This window comes from Cornus florida, unplaced genomic scaffold, assembly GCF_030987335.1.
Source record: "Cornus florida cultivar Cherokee Brave unplaced genomic scaffold, ASM3098733v1 CherokeeBrave_3.0.0_Hap2_Chr06, whole genome shotgun sequence".
NCBI classification, from domain to species: domain Eukaryota; kingdom Viridiplantae; phylum Streptophyta; class Magnoliopsida; order Cornales; family Cornaceae; genus Cornus; species Cornus florida.
Genome location: NW_026775576.1, coordinates 71,439,154 through 71,460,777, shown reverse-complemented (window position 1 = coordinate 71,460,777; position 21,624 = coordinate 71,439,154). Strand labels below are relative to the sequence as shown.

The 21,624-nt window shown below is 34.5% G+C and overlaps 2 protein-coding genes across 2 annotated transcripts; both read left to right on the top strand.

Annotated features, from left to right (window-relative positions):
• The first annotated feature begins 3,579 nt into the window (after nucleotides 1-3,579).
• On the top strand, nucleotides 3,580-4,600 carry LOC132314312 (uncharacterized). Its single transcript, XM_059813188.1, has 2 exons — nucleotides 3,580-3,728; nucleotides 4,042-4,600. Exons 1-2 carry the CDS (start codon nucleotides 3,580-3,582, stop codon nucleotides 4,598-4,600), a joined length of 708 nt encoding a protein of 235 aa, XP_059669171.1.
• A 5,912-nt stretch (nucleotides 4,601-10,512) lies between these two features.
• Nucleotides 10,513-17,293, top strand: LOC132311970 (zinc finger CCCH domain-containing protein 11-like). The gene is made up of 8 exons (XM_059810158.1): nucleotides 10,513-10,904; nucleotides 11,002-11,086; nucleotides 11,767-11,907; nucleotides 12,095-12,183; nucleotides 13,950-14,141; nucleotides 14,406-14,536; nucleotides 14,617-14,719; nucleotides 16,708-17,293. The coding sequence occupies exons 1-8, from the start codon at nucleotides 10,737-10,739 to the stop codon at nucleotides 16,894-16,896; spliced, it is 1,098 nt and encodes a 365-aa protein (XP_059666141.1). The 5' UTR covers nucleotides 10,513-10,736; the 3' UTR covers nucleotides 16,897-17,293.
• The last annotated feature ends 4,331 nt before the right edge of the window (nucleotides 17,294-21,624 follow it).

Genomic DNA, 21,624 nt, shown 5'->3' with positions numbered 1-21,624 from the left:
AACATAAACTATTTTTTTAACCGCCAAATAGAATCTGACAGTTACTACTTCAAGTGCACATGCATTTTCTTGCACATCAGGAAGCTAGAGAACAATTCTGTATATATACATACATATATATTTGCCCCGGTAAAATGCAAGCATAACTTATGCAACATAAAGTCATGTTTTTAACTTTTTACTCCTTTTATTCTTTTTTGCTCGGATTGGAAGTTGAACTATTTTTATTTTTTTTCCCCAATTCTAAAGCACCACTTTAATCCAACCGAATATAACATTACATTATAATTTCATTTGTTTGATTATTTGTACCTTGCAAGAGACAAATATAGTATACTCTGTATTTCACAATTGTAGACTACAGTGGACATTTAAATATTAATTTTTATTCCTATAAAAATAAAAAATAAAAATACCCTAATTGTTAGCTTGATATGTTTGATATATTTGGGGAGGAGAGAATAATGTGATTGATTTGAAAATAGGTAGGAGGATCATATGATGGTGTGAAAATAGGTAGGAGGATCATATGATGGTGTGATATATGAAGCGATAAGTGTGTTTTTATATATACATATGATTTTATAAGTTTCAAATAGTATTTCAATCCTTGTAAAAAAAAAAAAATTAATAGTATTTCAATCCAACCAAATGACAATACTGCCATTTCAAAAAGAGAATACCTTGTTAGTTTAGGGCCTGTTCGGAGGCCCATATCTGATATTGTTTTGGTGTTTTGGTTTTGGTTTTGGGTCAATATCATGTTTGGAGCGGGCTGATATGGTTTTTAACAGTGCCAAAACATTATCATTTTTGGGCAAAACCCATATCAACATTTTGGTGATATTAGACTGATATGGCACTGTAGCGGTGAATTGTTCTCAAACCAAAACCAAACCAACCCTCGTTTTTACTGTAGCAGTGATATCATGTATATAAGGTCGCATATCAGATTTAGGGCATTTTTTCAGCGTCGTTTCTCTCTCTTCGCGTAGCTCCTTGGAGGCGACTTCAGTGGCGATCCAACCTCTTCCATCACCGATCAGGCAGAGCTCTTCCACCAGGTACCTCATTTTGTGTCTCTGTTTGTATCTATAGATCATATATATCTTCGCTTTTGAGATTTACATTTGGGAGGTCCTCGTGTTCACTTTCTCTCTCTAAAATATTGTGACAATCACTTTCTCTCTCGCGTTTCCAAGTTCTGATCTTTATTCCAATCATGTTGTGAGTGTTGTAATTTAGGGTATTTGCGTCCAGATCTTAAGTTTCATGAGGCTGTGACGGAGATCTAGGGTTTGATTTTAGCCCTTTTCTGGGTTGTTTATTCTATCAACCATGGTTCTGATTTAAGGGTTTATGTGTCATCCATCGATTGCGTGTGTTGCAATTTCATATAATTTAGTTCTTGAATGACAGTCTCATCAATTTTACTCTTTTCTTTAAAGGCCTCTCGGACCTCAGCTTGTGCCTTCTCCAATCTCCATTACTCTTGGGTTCTTTAGTAGTTCTGACATTGTCCATGCTATGGTTGTTGCAGAAGTCTCACTCCCTGCCACAAAAATGTCCTGAAATTAAAAAATGATTGAGTTACCATGAAATAAAAAAGATCATGAATGTCAGTTAATTTGTTAGCATTGCTGAATTTCCATATTATGCCATGTCTATTTAAACTAAATCAGTACTACTTCTAATTAATTTGTAGTCCAAATTAATGGTATTACATGAAATGAATATTGTCAGTTATGCTAGCAGTATAATACTTTCATATGCTGGTCAATTCATGTTCAACTCATGAGTCCTAACTTCTATTCTCTCTCATCATCCTCGTGTAACATGAACACACGAGAGCAATCTTCGTGAGTGCTTTTTCAGTTCAGATGAGTCTCATCCAGTGTGTTCTACTATTATGTACCACTTTCCTTCACCTTGCTCTTAGATATGTTAAACTAGTAGTTAGTGTACAAACTGCAACAAAGAGCTAACCTCAAATACTAAATTTTGACTACAATTTTTGTTTTATTTCTGCAAAAAACAATTTTAAAATGTTGAAAATTGTTTTATATCTTAATCTTTGCAGTGCTTCATGTATCTATGTATTATGTGTGGATATAAATATATACATGAAATATTGTAAAATTGTATGAATATATACATACCAAAATCACAGCTTTGATGTTGTCAGTTGTGAGAGAGAAGTTGAGATCACTACTCTTCTCAACCTATAGGAGAACATCAACTAGAGAAATGGAAACTTATCTAATTTGAATCACCTAGCTTGTATAGAAATTGACTTTAAAATTGAGGAAGGAGACTGATTTTTAAGAAAATCATGTGCTTGATTTAATTGATGAGACTGATTTTTAAGAAAATCATGTGCTTGATTTAATTGATTTTGACAAATAGAATTTGACTGAAGAAAATGGTGAGAATTTGAACTGAAGAAAATGAAGAAAATGGAAGAAGACTGATTTTTATCACATTTTTACTTCATTTTTTCTTCTTTTTTGTCCCTTATTGAAGTGTTTTATAGACAGTACCTTCTTTACTTATCATTAACGTGTTGAATTATGAGTCAAAACACAATTCAATGTACTAAACTGTTCAATTACTTAATAGTAATCAGATGGACATGAACAATGACAATGTTGAGCAATACCCATCAAGAGACATTCATTCTCTTGATGGTGAGAATGGTGAGGATGTTGTAGTTATTGAATAGGCCGATGTCGCTGTTTGGTGTGATGCCCATTAAGAGAAATTCATGCTCTTGATGGAGGAAGAGGTTGGAAAAGGAAATCGTACAGGCACGACTTTTAATCCAATTGGGTGGACACATATTGTGGACGCAATGTTATTGGAAATTGGGAAGAAGTACACGAAGGACCAATGTAGACAAAAATTCAATAATATAAGAGCACTGTACAAATATTGCAAACAAATATTATCTGAGACTGGTGTAGGGTACAACAGTGAAACTGGGATGATTGAGTTGGAAGCTGAAAGATGGGTTCGATTGTGCAAGGTTAGTATTTCAATACGTGTCTATTTACCATACATACAGTTAGTAATTAGTGATTTAGTATTAAAAGGGTTTGATGAACAATAATTGTAAGCTAAAAACGTGTAGGTTCTCAAGCATGGCAAAAAAATAAAAAAACATGGGTGTAAGAATTATGAGCAGATGGTAAGGATTTTTGAGAATACACATACTACTGGCAAGCATGTTCATCCTTCTACAAAGCCACCCAGACCTTACCAAGTGCTAACAATGCCTCAAATGGCAACGCATAAAGCTTAAATTCATAACACTGAGGGCAATGCAGGCATGACTGATGTAGAACAACCTAATGTAGAAGGACCTATTGACCTCAGTCCTACTCCCAAACCTGTAGCTAAGAAACAAAAGAAAGAAACTTTTTCAGAAACAATGTCTTTAGTGATGGAATGTTTGACTAATATTGGGAACGCGAAAGCTGATAAAATTGCAAAAGTCATAGCAGAATCATCTTCTAGTTGTCAACCATCTCGATTACCGAAATGCCTGAAGTGACATCTTCCAGTAAAAAAGAAAAAGAAATGGATCCCCAGCTTGAAGAGTGCGTTAAGATCGTCAACACATTAGTGGGGATTGATGATACCCATTATGCTAAAATCATAAGGATGTTTGGTGAGGACAAGGTGTGGAGGGACATATTTCTTCGCATTCCTGATGAGAGGAAGGTTGGGTGGGTGATGAATCAGGCTCTGTGATTTCTTCGATATCTTACTTTTATGTGCTTTTGGATGACTGTTTTATAACTGCTTTTACATTACTGTTGGATGACTGTAATGAATTTTTCTTATCTACTGTTTTTACATTATTGTTGGAAAACTGTATTTAATTCCTCTATCTACTGCTTTTAAATTAATGCTGGAAAACTATTTATGTTCTATATCTATTGCTTTTACATTATTGCTGGATAATTGTATGATTTGGTATGTCTTTCCCATTTTGCTTAATTTTTATTACAATAACTGCTTCTGTTTATTCTTAAATAGGATAGTACCTATGGATATAAGGACAATATTAACCATTTATGATGATGATAATGAGGAGGAAATTCTTGTATTGATCGCAGCCGTATATGAGTACTATTATAAACATTTTGATAAGCAACGTTGTAGGGATTCCATGTTGCAAGGGGAAGATTACATATTCGAGCTCTTAAATGGACATGAAGATAGGTGTTATGAAAATTTTCGAATGTACCCAAACACCTTTAGGGCATTGTGTCGTGAGTTGAAATTGTTAGGATTGAAAGACTCAACATTTCTAACGGTAAAAGAACAAGTTGCAATTTTCCTAGTTACTGTGTCTCACAATGAAAGGAATCGCGTCGTTGCTGAAATATTCCAACACTCTACATCCACAATTTCATATCACTTTCATACTGTATTACAGTTAATTTGTGAGTTTGGGACTAAGATTATTATTCCCCCAGATTTGAATGAAATTCCTAAAGAGATAAAGAACAATCCAAAGTCTTACCCATACTTCAAGAATTGTGTAGGAGCCATAGATGGTACTCATATCCATGCTGTAGTGCCAGTTGACTAACAAATACCCTTTCGTGGTAGAAAGGGTGATACGACCCAAAATGTCATGGTCGTGTGTTCACTTGATATGAAATTTACATACATTCTAGCAGGGTGGGAAGGGTCTGCTAATGATTCGAAGATTTTAAATGAGTGCATTTAGAATGAGGATTTCAATTTTCCATCACCACGCGAAGGTAAAAATATTACCTTTCCATATTTATGCATTTAACATTACAAATACGTTAATTTTAATACTTAACATACTTAACATGACAGGTAAGTTTTATTTAGTGGATTCTGGGTACGCCAATCAACCGGGGTTTTTGGCCCCTTACCGGGGTCAACGTTACCACATGCAGGAATATCAAAGAACATACTAGAGGACCACGTGGTAGAGAAGAGGTGTACAATTTTAGGCACTCGTCATTGAGGAATATCATAGAGCGATGTTTTGGGTTGGTAAAAATGAGATTCGCTATATTGAAGCAAATGCCCCCTTATCACTTTGACACTCAAGTTCTTATTGTCATTGCCTGTTGTACATTGCATAATTTCATAAGATCCCAAGGTGAATCTGATGAAATTTTTTATTCTGAAACCCCTCAATCTTCACAAAATGAACCTGATGTGGATAACGATGTTCAGGTGGTCAGTGCTACTAATACACAGATACGACAGATGAATATTTATCGTGATGGTATTGCCAACTTAATTTGGGAGCACTGTAATCACTAATTATAAAACTGTCAATAGTATGTAGAATTTTAATATAGATGACTGTAATAACTAATTATATTACGTAAATTAAACTCAGATGCTCCTTATTTATGGATAACTGTAATAACTAATTATATTAGGACATCAAATATTAAATGCTTTAGTACTTGTAGGCGCACTTATGTATAGGCTTGAAGGTGAGCGACCACAATGTGCATGTGGTAGAGGTCCTATGCATCTGTATAGGGCTCGAACTCCAAAAAATGATGGTTGACAATTCTATAGGTGTCCAGCTCGGGAGGTATGGTTTTAAACTTTTAGGTGCTATTTCTGTTACTGTTTCCTAATTGTATAATTTATATTTCTTATAGTCACATATGAATGCATTTATGTGGGTGGATGTGTTGCACCAAGGTGCACAAGTTGAAGAACAGGTTCAATCTGACTTGGACAGAGTCATTGCAATGATTCAAAATAAACAATGTAGACAGAAGTACATGCTCTTCCTAGGTTGTGGATGTCTTGCTATCACAATTATGTTTATTGTGATTGTCCTCTTGTTGCTCATTATCGTTGTTATTGAAAGATGAAGTTAGATAAACTTCCATCTTTTGTAGTATATGACATGTAATACGTATTTAGTTAATTTCCTGTGTTTCATTTGGTATATAATATATACTTAAATAGTATATTTTGAACTGCGTATTAGTTGCTGTTGTGTTCTCTTCTCTGTCATTTTGGGAGTGAGCTTTAGGGCATTTGTAAAATTTGCCACTGAGGTCATTTACACTCTATTTGCAACTTAGTCTGAAAAAAGGTTAAATATATCTTATTTACTACTTCTAATTATTTTACTCCTACCGTGTGTTATTTTGTTTTTATCTAATGTTGTTCATGTGTTTTGTTTTACACGAGGTCATTTACACTTTAAATTTACAACTAAGCCTGAAAAAAGGTTAGATATATCTTATTTACTACTTCTAATTATTTCATTCCTACCGTGTGTTATTTTGTTTTTCTCTAATATTGTTTATGTGTTTTGTTTTGCAAGAGGTCATTTACACTTTAAATTTACAACTAAGTCTGAAAAAATGTTAGATATATCTTATTTACTACTTCTAATTATTTCATTCCTACTGTGTGTTATTTTGTTTTCCTCTAATGTTGTTCATGTGTTTGACTTTGCATGAGGTCATTTACACTTTAAATTTACAATTAAGCTTGAAAAAAGGTTAGATATATCTTGTTTACTACTTCTAATTATTTCATTTCTACCACGTGTTATTTTGTTTTTATCTAATATTGTTCATGTGTTTTGTTTTGCATGAGGTCATTTACAATCCAAATTTGCAGCTTAACCTGAAAAAATGTTAGATATATCTTGTTTACTACTTCAAATTATTTCATTCCTGCCGTGTGTTATATTGTTTTTCTCTAATGTTGTTCATGTGTTTTGTTTTGCATGAGGTCATTTAGACTCCAAATTTGCAGCTTAGCCTGAAAGAAGGTTAGATATATCTTGCTTGAATTAAATTTGTGGACCGTGTTCCTTGTTGAAATAATTTTGTGGGCGGTGTCCCTTGTTAAATGAATTTTGTGGGCGGTGTCCCTTGTTGAAATAATTTTGTGGGCGGTGTCCCTTGTTAAATGAATTTTGTGGGCGGTGTCCCTTGTTGAAATAATTTTGTGGACGGTGTCCCTTGTTGAAATAATTTTGTGGGCGGTATCCCTTATTGAATTAATTTTGTGGGCGATGTCCCTTGTGTTTATTGTGTTTTGAAATTTTGGAAATGTCCATTTTTAAGGGAAAGTCATGCCGGATTTTTTTAAAATAAAATAAAAAAAATTGAATTTAACTCTGCTTTATATTTTGCTACTATAGGTAATGTCTTGTTTTACATTCAAATTCATTTTTTGCTACTACATTGAAGGACATGGCAATAAGTTGTAGGCAGTGGCACCAGTGGGATTGAAAGGAAGCATTCTCCAGTTGCTGCAACTCCAGAAAGCTAGTGATCTCTTAGTTAATCAAATGGAGGCCTATGTAAGTATGAAGTGGGTGTACATTTTATGGAATGAATATTAATGATCTCCAGTTGTGCGTACATTTTATGTAAGTGTAATGAAGTGTGTGTGTACACACATACTATTTTTAAGGAATGTCTAGCTCCTTATATGTGGAAGTATATATGTGAATGGTGCAACACTCAAGTTCTTAAGATTATGATGTACAAAGCAAAACTATACGTGTAAGTATATATGTGAACGTTGTTCAGTCTTGTAAGAGGGATCTTCCTTGATTGCTTGCTTTTAATCTTTATTCATATTTATCAATTCTGTTTATGGTTGGATATTGTATGAAATATTCATAAGTCCGTTATCAAAATAAATACTCAAGAAAAGGGGAAATGGTCTCGTGACTAAACAAAAAAACATATTACCAATTTGAAGGACCTCCACTACAAAATTTCAAACTAATCTAAGTGAAGTAAAACTATTCACAAGCTTTAATGTCTTTTTTTTTTTTAAATTTTAACAAATTATCTCAAATCATAAAGAAAAATGGACTATTTACATATAAACTTATAATTGTATTCATATATATAATTTTTCAAAACAAAAACAAAACAGTCTTTACCAAACAGGTATTCTGTTATTGATTCAGAATTTTTGATAACAAAACATTAGTCCCAAACGTGTTTTGTTTTCGGATTCCTTAAAACACATGACAATACCAAACGCGTTATCATGTTTTTGATATACAATTATCAAAAACAAAACAATCGTTACCAAACATGGATCCGATTTCTACTAAAAACATATTAATACCAAAACGGTTGTTTTCATATCATACCAAACCATAACATATAACGTTATCGCCATTCAAACAGACCCTTACAGTATACAAAATACAAAATACATTGTTAGTTTACAAAATGTCAGAATACATTGCCATTTAAAAAAGAGAATACATTACTAACAATGTATTTTGTATTTTGTTCATTTTTTTTTTATGTTAATTATTTAGATTAATTATAATGACACTCCCTGAGGTTTGACATATTTACGGTCATATATAACTTAGCTGTTTTTTGAATAAAGACACCTCGTGATAATTTTAATCCAAACAAGCCTTTAAAACATTAGAAAAGATGATATTGCCCCTTTAATATTTAATTCATTTTTATTGTACAATATCAGAACTCATGAAAAGTCAAAATTGCCCCATATATATATATATACATTAGTACCCTTATACATTATATATATTATTACCCATATATATATATATATACATATATGTATGGAAGAGTAGCGGGGAAGAGAGAGCAGCAGCCGCCGCCACCACCACAACCTTCACAACCACCATTTCCTTCCTGGTTCCACCACCATCACACAAACCCACACAAACCCAACACCTCAAAATTACACATATATATCTATATATACATATGATTCAAGTGAAGAGGGTCCTTGGCGACAACTGAGGTGATGAAAGGCATTTGACTGGGGTTCAATACATACAAAAGCAGAGGCAACTATTAAACGCGACCGAGTCCAACTTGGACCTCTGCCACCACCGAGTCCAACTCGAATGAGTCAGTGCCCATCATCGCCGCTGTCAATCAGCCGCACCAACTGCTGCCGATTCCATCCAGCCAAGCTATCCACCGATATTCAGTGCTATCAGCCAGTCACCCACAGCCGAGGTCGTCTTCATCACGGCCGAGCCCTCACCAACCGCTGCGAGTCCTCCATTGCCGAGCCATCCACAGTTAAGCTCTCCACTGGCTAAGCTGAGTTCATCCTCGCATAACTCACCACCAGCCCGTCCCCGCCGCAGGGATCTCCTTAATGCAGAGCTCAGAACGGCAGCGGTGAAACTGTGCAGCGCTCGACCTTTGCGCCATCGGTTATCGAGTTTGGTAAGGGTTGATTGGTTGGGTTTGGGAGAGGTTGGGTTTGGGGTCTAAGCATCAGTGTATGAGATTGGGGGCTTGAGATTTATATATATATGTCTATAAATCTGTGTACGTGCAATTGGGATTTTTTTTTGAATTTTTCATGGGTTCAATTGGCTGGGTTTTGGTTTTTTATGGGTTCAATTAATTGGATTTTTTTGTGGGTTTTTCATGTATTCAATTGATGGGTTTTGGTTGTAGTGGCAGAGGTTGCAGTGGTGGGTGAAGAGAGATAAATAATAGGTGGGCAGTATTGGTGGTGGCTATGGTAGGGTATTTTGGTCAATAAAAAAAATAATTGTATTAAATAAATTGGTAATTGAATGTGTTAAAGGGCAATAATGTCAATTCAAGACCATTGTGGTCTCTTTGTTAACTTTTTTTCAAACATAAGGGGGTATCATCGTTTAAAAATAACTCAACTAATATATAGCTATTATTATGTCAAGCCTCATAGAGTGTCGTTGTAATTAACCCTAATTATTTTATTGTATTACTTACAAAAAAAAAAAAAAGAAAAGGAAAAAAGTATAAAGAAATTATATTAATGAAATAATCATTTTAAAATTAATTCAAGTGTAAGCAATCTTGATAATGTGATGATTATTTTAAAATTAATTCATAAAGTTTATTTTTTTGTAAATAATATTAGAGTAATTTTAAAACTATAAAAATGTGAGTGTAACTCTTACAAAACTCATCATATGAGTGAAATTTATTCGTGGCTTAATCGGTAGAGTATCTAATTATTCGAGCGGTATACTCTACTCGGCTATCGTCTCAAAATACAGAAAAAAAGAAGTAATTTATCCTAATTATTTAGATATATACAATATTATAATTTTATATAAATAAAGACAAATATAGTATTACCGAAAAACTTTACTTTTGCATACTTATGTTAAAAAAAAGTAGAAATAATATACATATTTTCTTAAAAACTAATTAGGCTATTAGATAGTACAATTTACAATTATTTTAAAGTTTTTTTTTTTTTTTTTTGGGGAAAGTATTATCTTTCATGATAAATTCATAATTTAATTTAATTTTAATTTAATTTATTTTTGTGGGTTAGGTAATAAATTCATAATTTAATTCGTTAAAAAAAATCGTGTTAAAGTTCGGAATGCTCATATTACACCGATAATTAAAAAAATACAGTATATACGTGTGTATAATATTATATTCATTTTCATATATTTTTTTATTTTTATTTTTTGTATAGTTGTCCATGTTTGATGTTCGTAGAATTTCTCAAAACAAAATAGATTTGTGCGTTTGGGTTTTAGGCATTTTTTAACCTAAATAAACCCAGAAACACTTTACCATCTCATCCAGGCTCTGTGTTCACTTTCAAACCCTAACCAGTGTCTGAGATCAGAAAATCAAATCTTCGTTGCTTCAATTATATACACACAACACACACTACAAAAATCAAACTTTTGAGAGTATCTGCTCTGAAACTCTAGATCAAACATGCCTCCAAAGCAATCCAAAACCGATTTAGCGAAGAAGCAAAAAGTGGTCGAGGACAAGACTTTTGGGCTCAAAAACAAGAACAAAAGCAAAAATGTCCAGAAGTATGTGCAGAGCCTTCAACAAGCAGTTCAACCCAAAACTGACGCTTCCAAAATGGCTGCAAAGGTATTGTTTTATTGTTTTTTATATTGAAATTTCCCAATTTTGTAGATTTATTTTGTGGTAAGTGGATTTGTTTACTCTAATTGGGTTGTGTGAGCAGAAGAAGAAGGAAGATGAGAAGGCTAGAGAGAAGGAATTGAATGACTTGTTCAAGATTGCTGTTACTCAGCCCAAAGTACCAGTTGGTATGTACAACTGTACAATTCATATTTTAGCTCAGATTCAAAAGGAAAAAAAAGATAATCTCTTAGCTCTAGATGACCAATTTTCTTTTCTTTTATATATATATATATATATATATATATTTTGGGATAACTAAGATAACCAACCTAAATAAGAATGAGTTTTCTACAAGTGTATGTTTGTGGGTGTGTGAAGATATTCGATAAAACTCCACACAAGTAAGCCTTTGTTCCACTATTTGGTCAAGCTACCCGAAATCTTATTTTGCCATTCCACTATGTTAAGAGTGTGCTATTGGATATTTCCTATTGATTTACATCAACAATACACACACACACTGATACATAAAAACAATCACATGAAGCGCCTTAGCTCCAAACAGCTCGTGTAATTCTGTTCTATATATAGTTTTGATTTCATTAAAGAATACAAATGTAATAATAAAGAATACAAATGACACCCCCCCCCCCCCCCCCCCCCCCCCTTTTGCTCCTAGTACCCAATCAACTAAGTTTGTTTTTTTTTTTTTCAAAATTTCAGTATTAACTATAAATGTTAACAGGTCTACTGCTTATGTTTATCATACATGCACAATCATGAACAACATGTCTCTGATAATGATTATTATAGCTCCAGTTATGTGGAACGGTTTAATTGTAATGGAAGTTGGGTTTTTGGTTAGGTGTTGATCCCAAGTCTATATTATGCGAGTTTTTCAAGGTGGGGCAGTGTGCAAAGGGTTTCAAATGCAAGTTCTCGCACGATTTGAATGTTCAAAGGAAGGGTGAGAAGATTGATATTTACAGTGATCAGCGTGACGAAGGTGATTGAATTGATGCTTTTTGATTGATTTTATGTACTCCTCTGGTCTTTCTATTTACTGTCTATTAATATGTGTATACTAGTATTTGTTTTGGGTTGCAGCTTTGGTTCTTTTTTTGTTCTTATCCATTCTATTTGTTCTATCAAGGAGATTCTAAATTAATTCTTGGTGCGTTTTGTTCTCTTAGAAACCATGGAGGATTGGGATCAAGATACATTGGAAAAAGTTATCGAGTCAAAGAAGAACGAGTACAACCAGAATAGGCCAACTGAAATTGTATGTACCCCTATATGCTTGAATGTATTTCAGCCATACAACATTGATATCATACTTTGTGCTCAATGTGGCATTGGGAAATGAAGCTCCTTCTCTATCCCTCCCCCTCATCTTTCATTATTAGTATTTGATTGATTTCCAGCTTCTGATGTGAATGCAAATTATTGACACATGACTTACCTTTGATATGTGACTATAGTTATTGCCATGATAGGCCTTATCTATTTGAACCTGATAAGGTAATAAGCTCCAGACATCTGTTGGTGATTATATTCTGGAAATCCTAACATAATTAGCTCCAGTCATTAGCTGGTGATAATATTTCTTGTTCCTTGGCGAAGTGCTTTTAATTTTGATATCACATGCTCCACAGGATAGTGCATAAAACAATTCATTATTTCCGCAGTCCTATGTGTTTCGGGGGTGTGGTCATTGATATAGGTACAGAATGAAAGTGGCTAGAATCATTTCTCATACTGGTTGGTAATTTTAAGCATGGCTAGTTAGGAATTGGATGGTGCATTCAACCCGTGCTGTTTGTTGTGTACATGGTACTTCCTGTCAACTTAGTTTTTATGGTTTGCCTCTTTGGTGAATAAAGCTAAGGGAGTGATGTAATAGTTCAACTAATTGTGGTTTCTCTGAAGCTTTTGCTTAAGAATTTGGATTGGTATTTCATTTATTAGGTTGATGTATAAGTCATTTTTGGTCTTGTAACACTGCGGTATTATTTAGAAGAGGTAGGCTTTAATCTGAAGTTATCTAGACTAACATTGAGGCCATGTTTGGTATGCGTTTTGTTTCTGCTGTTTTTGTTTTTGGGCTACTACAGTGTTGATTTTGGCAACAAAAGCATGTTTGGTGCAGCCTTGTTTTATTTTACACAGTGCTAAAACACTTCGTGAACAGTGGCTCAAAACCAAAACACCAAGAAGTTGTTTTTTCTTGTTTTGACAACTGTTCATGGCCCAAAACCATAACTGTTCGTGTTTCTGTTTCCGACATTTCCACAGCAAAACATCGTTCCCAAACGTGCTTCCGATTTTTTTCCAAAACACTCCTACAACAAAAACACTGTTTCTGCTTTAACCAAAACCAAAACGCCTAAAACAAAGCGCATGCCAAATGGGCCCATGAATATTTATGTTGTGACAAGTGAGACTAGCAGGCTATGTTGTTCACATGGGGTTAAATTAAATAGAATTATGGTGGGAGATGTTTGGCCTTTCTTCTTTTCGGATCAAGTTCTCTCTCTCTCTCAGAAGGAAATTTCATAAAAGGGTTGGCCTCTTAAATATATTTGTAAAGCTATGTTCCTGGAAAACTCGGACAATAGTTTTGAGAGTTCCGTGACAAATGGGGAGGTCGGAGTGAATATCTAATATATCGTGAAAAAGCAGTTGGCTTAACATTTGGCTGTAAATTCCACAAAATAGGGCAAGTTTAGCTTCATTGGCCAACAAAACAATAAACGAACAGCCTGGAAATCTGAACGTCTGTAACCATAACCGTAGTTATTTGCAACATTCTAGTTAGTTTGCAACTACTTTCTGGAGCCAAAGAAGAATATATTGCTATAGGAAATCATTCGCAATTCTTTGTTAATTATCCTTGTCAATAATAAATCATGTAAGCATTTATTACATGTAATTCACTTTTTAGGTTCATGTAAGGTTTAAACATAATTGTGTCATGTAAGTCCTTCAGTTGTTCTCTATCTAGAACATGTAATCTTTATCAACAAATGTTAATGGACTGATGAGCAGGTTTGCAAGTACTTTTTGGACGCAGTAGAGAAGAAACAGTATGGTTGGTTCTGGGCTTGCCCAAATGGTGGCAAAGATTGTCACTACAGACATGCTCTTCCTCCAGGATATGTGTTAAAATCTCAGATGAAGGCGCTTTTAGAGGAAGAGGCTGATAAGATGCTGCCTATTGAGGAAGAAATTGAAAGTCAGGTGATCATCTTTGCTCCTTTTAATTATTATTGGGCAATCCATCTTCTGTATTAAAGTAGGAAATTAGGAATTCCTTTGTTCATTTGTAAATTCATCCTCTCAATACCAATATTTATTGTTTTTTTCCCCTTCTGTTATTGCACTCCATTGGTTCTTATGATGGTTCATCCATACATTTATCTTATTTATTTGACCCCATACATCATTTTTGTTCAGCTTTTGACAGTTCTTATAATTGATTGATTGATTGATAAATTTTTTCAGCGTTCCAAACTAACGGCTTCAACTCCAATGACTACTGAGTTGTTCATGCAATGGAAGACGAAAAAGATGGAAGAAAAAGAAGCTGGCTTGGCTGCCCAGCGAGCAGATAGGGCTAAGAATGACCGCATGAGGTATTGTCGCTCTTTTTGTAACATTCAGCTAGTTATGTCCCTTTGGACATGGTATTGATATAATATTACATTCTCTTTAGTGGTCGCGAGTTGTTTCTTTCGGATTCAAGCTTGTTTGTGGATGATGCTGAGGCGTATGAAAAATACAACAGAGAAGAAGAACCTGATGTTGCAGAGCAGAAGGTAGTCCTGCATCTTGTATTTGATTTTAGTTTGATTACAGATTCTAATGTCTTTATGGCGGGACAATGAATTTTTGCTTCTGCTTTGTGCAAGTAATACTAGTAGTATGTGTCCCCTTTGTATTTGGAAATAAGGTCATTTGATTGAAACATCAAAACCTTATATAGAGTAAACTAAGCAGCATACTTTGCTGCGTTGCTGTTGAGGTATGTTTATTTATGTAGTTGGGCCAAAAGTTGGAAGTTAATTTGAATTACATGTCCTGTAAAAAAGATGTCTGATGCAATGATTACAAAAATGAGATAAGGAGATTTGGTCAAATCATTATTATATAATTTAGGCATGCTATGCTTTTCTACTTGGAGACTCAGTTATCTTCTAACATTTTTAAGATTTGAACCAATGAGTTGTGTGATCTGTTTCACCAATCTTCACAACTCAATTCTCCTAAAATCCTATGCAATCACTGCACCTATTATTCTATTGTTCTAGTTCTTCCTCTTCTTTTTTGGAATCCATCTTTGATGGTAGCTTCCAACCTTTGGATGTTGCCCTTGCAGCGAGATCTTGGTTGTATTGGGGTATATTCGGACTGATTCAAAGGTACAACATAGGTTTTCCTTGTTCACTTGTGGAAGCTGCGAGGCATAGGAAAGCACAAACAAACCCAAAGAGCCAAAGAGGCGGATTCTTCTCTAGTTTATGGGAACTTGGGAGCTTTCTTCGTCTTGGAGTAATTGAATTTGAATTCTTGTCTAAAAAATTGAGGTATGCCTGATGATGTAGAATAGGGAAAGAAGAGAGGAGAAAGAGAATAAAAGGAGAAGAGAAGAACAATGGAGAAAAAGGAGAAACAGAGGAGAGAAAAGGAATTTAGGGAGGAAAATTAATAAAAATCGTAAATGTCTTAGTCCTGTTACTTGGAGGTCTTAGGCAAACACTAAACAAACCTAAACATTAGTAAATTGTAAATCCTACTGAAAAGATAAATACCAGTCCCTAAAAATAATGATAGGGTAGAATTGAGAAGGAAATTAACTCCTAAAGATTGTGTTGAAAAAAACTCCTTTTTTGATCCATTTCTACTGTGTCGAAGATTACTCAAGCAGCACAAGGTGGATTGATCCTTATCTCATGTATCACCAGTACAGCCATAACACTCTGGGGGTGCATATGCTGCTATCCTATTTTCTAGAAGAGTACTCTTCTTTTTTGTAAATGTATTTCAGATGAAAGTTTTGAAAATTGAAAATTCTATATTTCTATTTATTAGTGAATTTTATGCCTCCACATTTGTTAATTTTTTTTTTAAGCAACAGGATAAGGGGTGAAGATGGTGTTCAGTATCTTTTGCAGACTCAAAACCAAGCATGTGGTTTTGCTACCAACATGCCTTACCAGCTAAGATAGCTGGCACCATCCTTCAAAATTATTAGTTATTTGAGGGTTGACTCTAGTATGGTGAAATTGCCAGAATTACCAAGCAAAATTTGCAAGTTCTTTTATTGCAATTGCTATATAAAACATGATGGGCTGGCATCAAATACTGTAAATGAAAAGGGTATACTAAAATTTCCAGAAGGTTCCAGACACTGCATTACTTAATTTATAGATATTTAAATTGAAAAATGCCTTCTCCAACCGTGAAGCCAAATAGTATGTTCTAATGTTGTTTGCAATGCTTTCTTAAGCTATGATCAGTAATCGTAACAGGTGAAAAAACAGTTCTTATTCATTATGTGCATGTGGCTACTGAAACAACTCAAGAAAATTGCTTCACGCAAAGTAAAATTGCTAGTGTTCTAATCACAAAATCTTACGGCATTTAACTTCCACGACCTTGATAGGTTGGAACATTTTTTAAGACGCTCATTTCGTATAGCCATTTTATATACACGCATAGATTCACGGTTAGGCATGTTTTGCATGAGAAATTTTGAAACCAGTTAGCTGGGCCTTCATGGTTTTGGTTGACTGTTCAATTTCAGGTCCAGGGCAATCCTTCTGCAGGAAGGCCAAGCTCTTCAACAAGCGCAGTTGTTGATTCTGAAGAAGTGCTTTCTGATGTTGATGATGACGATGATGAGCTGGACATAGATGAGTTAAACGAGCTTGAAGCAAGTTTGTCGAGAACATCCATTCAAATCCAAGAGCCCAGTATAAAGACTTCATCTTGAGAGAGAGAGAAAGGCTGGGATACCACTGCCTGAAGATGCAACATAGACTTATGAGCAATCCGACCATACTAGCAAATGCACTGGGTAATAAACAATTTATGTGTTAACCTTAGTGTTGTTGTTGGAATGAGGTGGATTATTTTGTGTTTTGGCAGAATCCAAGTTTTGATTCTGATTTTGTTTGCTGTGTCAACAGCATTTACTTCTAAGCATTGAAGCTTACAAGATAATAATACTTCCTTGTAACTCTGATGGCTTTATCTGTGTTTTTGAATGGTTGGTCTGCCTCTTTACTTATTTTGGGAAGGACCTGTATTTTCATGTTATTGGGGATTGAAGTGTGTTCAGCCCCTCTTAACTTGATTGTAATTTCAAATGCCACTGTCATCATTCTATATCTTCTGTAAGAAAGTTCTGTTTGCATAGCAATTTTCATGAATAAAAGAATACAGGGTAAACATATATGTGAAGCCACTGGGTATAATATGAGGCTAATCTGACAAATTTTTTCAAAACAATTTTGCTTCTTGGAAGTATTGCATGTTGGTATTTTTGGTTTTTTATTACCAAAATCACTCCCATACATTCATATGACTTTCAAGGGTTTCTGTTGCTGAGGGAGTGGGAGGAGTTTTTGGCATCAATTGACTTGGTCCATCCATTTACCTTGTACACGCTTCTTCGCTAGTGAACCCCTTCAACTAATGTTTTTTGCCAAAAAAAACCCTCCTCAACTTACCTAGGGGTATGGGGGTTGGCTTGGAGTAGAAGGATTTATTGGTAGGGATTTGTGGCAGAATGAGAAGGATGGGGGGGATAGTAGACGCGATAATCATACCAAAAAATGGCTTTATGTGGAGGATGCCGACTCTGAAGGGGCGGATGATGTTGGTCACTCTTCCTCATCCTCGCTGGCTTTCCAGAGTGGCCTGGTGACTCTCCTGGTCAGTTTGGGAGTCATTTGGGTCCAAATTCATTTGTTCTTAGACCTCCTTTGCAACCGCCAGTGGTAGCTTTGTCCTGTGTGGGTGATCCATACAGAACGCCTGGGGGCGAGGGTCAGGGGGAAGGTTCTATTGGGGTTGTGGGTTTGACATCTAGGCCAACGATGGATCATCATGGTACGGGAGTGGTGGTTTATTTTAACCCTGGGGGGACCAGTTGCCTGTTCCTGAAGGAGGGCAAATGATTGGGTCCTCCTTTCAGAGTCATGTTGCTTCAATGCAGGTGGATGATGCTGTTAACTTTGTTTCGGTCACGTCTCCTATTAAAGGTCAAATCTTACCTTTAGAGCTTTGGGACAGGATGATCAAGGAAAGGCAGAAAGGAAAGACGAAGTCCTCAATAGGCCTCACACTCTGACTCATCTGCCACTTCCAAGGGTCTTCTCCTGCTAAGCGGGGTCGTAAACGACGTCAATCAACTTCCGGGGGATTTACAGGGGCTCAGATACAAGGAGATAAGAGGTGGAAGGGTATGGTGGGTGCTGTTATGAGTAAAATGACGTCGTTGAGTCCTCCTAGTAGCTTGGCTGGTGTTAATTCCACTTCCTCGGGGGGTTTGGGTGTGCACTTGATAGATTCCTTCAATTCTGACTCTTCCCAGTTGTTCGCTACCAAGATTGCCATGTTGATGGGTGCAGGACGGTTTCATACTTCAGAAACTACTTAAGCTTTGGTTCTCATGACAACGATCACGTCTTAACTTTTGCTTAGGTTTATTTGGAATCGTCTTGTTTGTTCTTCCTTCGTGGTTCTTTTGACGTTGTTATGTTTGTTTGCCTAGAGGTTGGCTTTTCTTGTCAGGACCAAAAAAAAAAAAAAAAAAAACAAACAAACAACAACAACATACCTAAGGGAGGGGTTCTTTCAAAAATACCCTCACCAACCAAGTCGAGGGGTTTTTTTATTTATGCAATTTGTCTAATTGTGTGAATTTAATTAAAAAAATTCTATTTTTTTTCTTTCTTTCTTGAATAATAATACTTGAACTTATATTTTTTGTTACATGCATCACCATATTTTTAATTAAAGAAAAAATAAAAAAAGTAAAATTAATACGTAAAATTCATAATTATGAGTGCAATTACATGTTATTTTTTTCACACATTTCTAGCATAGTTAAATCTTGCAATATTTGTTAAAAAAAAAAAATTTGCAATATTTTTTTTTTCTCATTTTTTTTTTTTTGGTTCTATTCAACCACACAGAGAGAGACAGAGAGAAGCCGCCTACTAGTTTATGCCATTCAATTACTTTTTGTAATTAAAATTCATTTTTGTCAATCTAATTGCTTGATCAAATACCATCTCATATTATATATATATATATATACACACGCATTACATAAAATTTAAAATATAATATAATTAAGATAATAATGGTATATATATATATATATATTTTTTATAAGTTAGATTAATAAATGCAGGCTTCGATGGCTATCGAGGCATGCAAGATAATAATGGTATATGTAATATATAATATGAGCAAAGATATAATATTTGAACTTATATTTACTTACACCCATAAATATATAAATATGTGTAGTGGGGGGTATTTTTGACAAAAATTCAAAAAAGCACCACTCGGTTAGTTGAGGGAGATTTTTTTTGGCAAAAATATAATAAGGGGGTTACTGCAAAACCTTATATTGGATTTAGGAGTTTCTACAAAAAAAAAAAATAATAATAATAAAAAGAAAAAAGAAAAAGAAACATGTCTTTCGAATTAAACCTTAGAAGATCTATTGGTTGACTACCTTGTGGAGTTCAAAAGAAAATTCAATGGAAGTTTAGAAAAAAATCTGATTCTTCCCTCAATTAATAAGAGAGAAGTAAAGTTGTCTATGTTTGAAAATTCTTGAACTATAGTTTGGTGTACATAGAACTTGTGAAGAACTAAAGTTGGGGAAAATAGTTGAGTCACACAAACAAAAAGGATCTTATAAATGCAAAGATAACAATTACTCTGTATCTGTATTAATAAAAGGAAATAATATCAGAATCTGACAAATATTCTTTTGAAAAGGCTGCCACTTTTCCACCACCTCTTTCAACTAGACCATTCTCACCCAAAAGCTAATAGAATCAGTAAGCAATTCCAGAAAGCACCAACTTTAATTCTTATCAATATATAATCATCAATCAAAATAAACAACAAAAACCAAATATTTATTTATTTATTTTTATTTTAACATGTTTGAGAAACATATAGATAAACAGAGGATAACAACACAATCACCACATATGCTATTATTTCACTTGGTTCTTCAAAAAGTTCCTAGATAATATTTAACATCACCACAAGTATTTTTTTCAACTTCCTACATGTATATTTTGGATAAGAGCCAAGAGCTCTAGAGACTTGCCCTTCTTAACTAAATACAAAGCAAATTGAAACACAGAAACACAGAAAATGCTTAATATGGCTTTAAAGAAAGCATACAAAGAAGTAGTGTCACGTGCACATATGGGTTAAAAAACTGCATGGCCATCTGAAGAACTGTAGGAGCTTGGAGGAGGGGCTTTGGAGGCCGGGCTTCCACCGTGACCTTCTCAGTTTTTTGCTTGTCTTCCTGTGATAATTTGTGCAATCATCACTTTCTTCACCAAGTCTCTTAACATCCTAGCTTTGACCTGACCTCTCACAGGAGGGATTTTTGGCTGTCCTTGATTTAGCATCTTGGTTTCTTGATTTTCCATTGTTCAATTGTGTGGCAAAAACTAGAAGCTTTGTAATGAAGCAGAGTAAGAAACAGAGAGACACAGTGCTGCTAGGTTTCTTGTCAACAGGGGTGAAAGAGAGAGTGGGAATCATCATGTGAATACATACATACATACATACATACATATATATATATATATATATGGTGAAGAATATATCTAGATTCACTGTGCTGGGAAGTGGGAACAAATTAGCTGGTCGGTCAAAAGGATTCACACAGTGCGTGGTAGACTTCAAATTCAAATCACACACACATATATCTCATAGAAGATGTTGGATTGAAGTATACAGCTGCCTCCACAGGAATTTTGTCATATGTAGTGTATATATTATTTTTGGAAAGTATATAGAGATAAAAAAACACTAAAGCTGTAGAGGAAATATACAGAGAGGAAAACTTTAAAAGTAGGTTAAATATGGTTGATGGGTACAAAACACCCATCTATTGTAAGAATATATATAATACACATCCCTTGGCATTTTTGGAAGGCTAAAATGGAAAAAACAAATTAAAACATTACTTTATGTCATAGACTTGCAAAAATTAATTTGTGGGGGTATTTTCGTACATTTTTTAAAAATTAAGGGAGATAATAACACACTTTTTAAAATAGGAGTGAAAATGATACGGAGAGTTATACTTTAAGGGTTTTTTTCCACACTAAACCCGTTCCTCTATATATATATATGAATTTATCCTCAATTGAAGAAGAAATCGTAAATTATTTATGTTTTTTACATTATCATCGTCATCCTTACATTTATCCTGTAGAAACGACGGGGATTGCTCTAACGAATAAATGTAGATTCTTTTGGCTTCATCAAGATGTGTATCATTAGACATGAAGAAATGCACTGGTAAATACATTAAATAATGGGCAAATTTTATAAAACCCCCATTACTTTCATTTTTTGATCATAAAATTCTAATATGTTTCTAAAAACCTCTATACTTTTAAAAAGTGTTCACATTGCTCCAATATCCGTATCCGACCTGTTAATT

Excerpts from the sequence above, each read along its gene's own strand:
- LOC132314312 (XM_059813188.1), top strand. The coding sequence starts at position 3,580 with ATGGATCCCCAGCTTGAAGAGTGCGTTAAGATCGTCAACACATTAGTG. Across the intron at positions 3,729-4,041 it reads CCTGATGAGAGGAAGGTTGG|GATAGTACCTATGGATATAA; the intron begins GTGGGTGATGAA and ends ATTCTTAAATAG.
- LOC132311970 (XM_059810158.1), top strand. The coding sequence starts at position 10,737 with ATGCCTCCAAAGCAATCCAAAACCGATTTAGCGAAGAAGCAAAAAGTG. Across the intron at positions 11,908-12,094 it reads CAGTGATCAGCGTGACGAAG|AAACCATGGAGGATTGGGAT; the intron begins GTGATTGAATTG and ends TTGTTCTCTTAG. Across the intron at positions 14,142-14,405 it reads AGGAAGAAATTGAAAGTCAG|CGTTCCAAACTAACGGCTTC; the intron begins GTGATCATCTTT and ends AAATTTTTTCAG.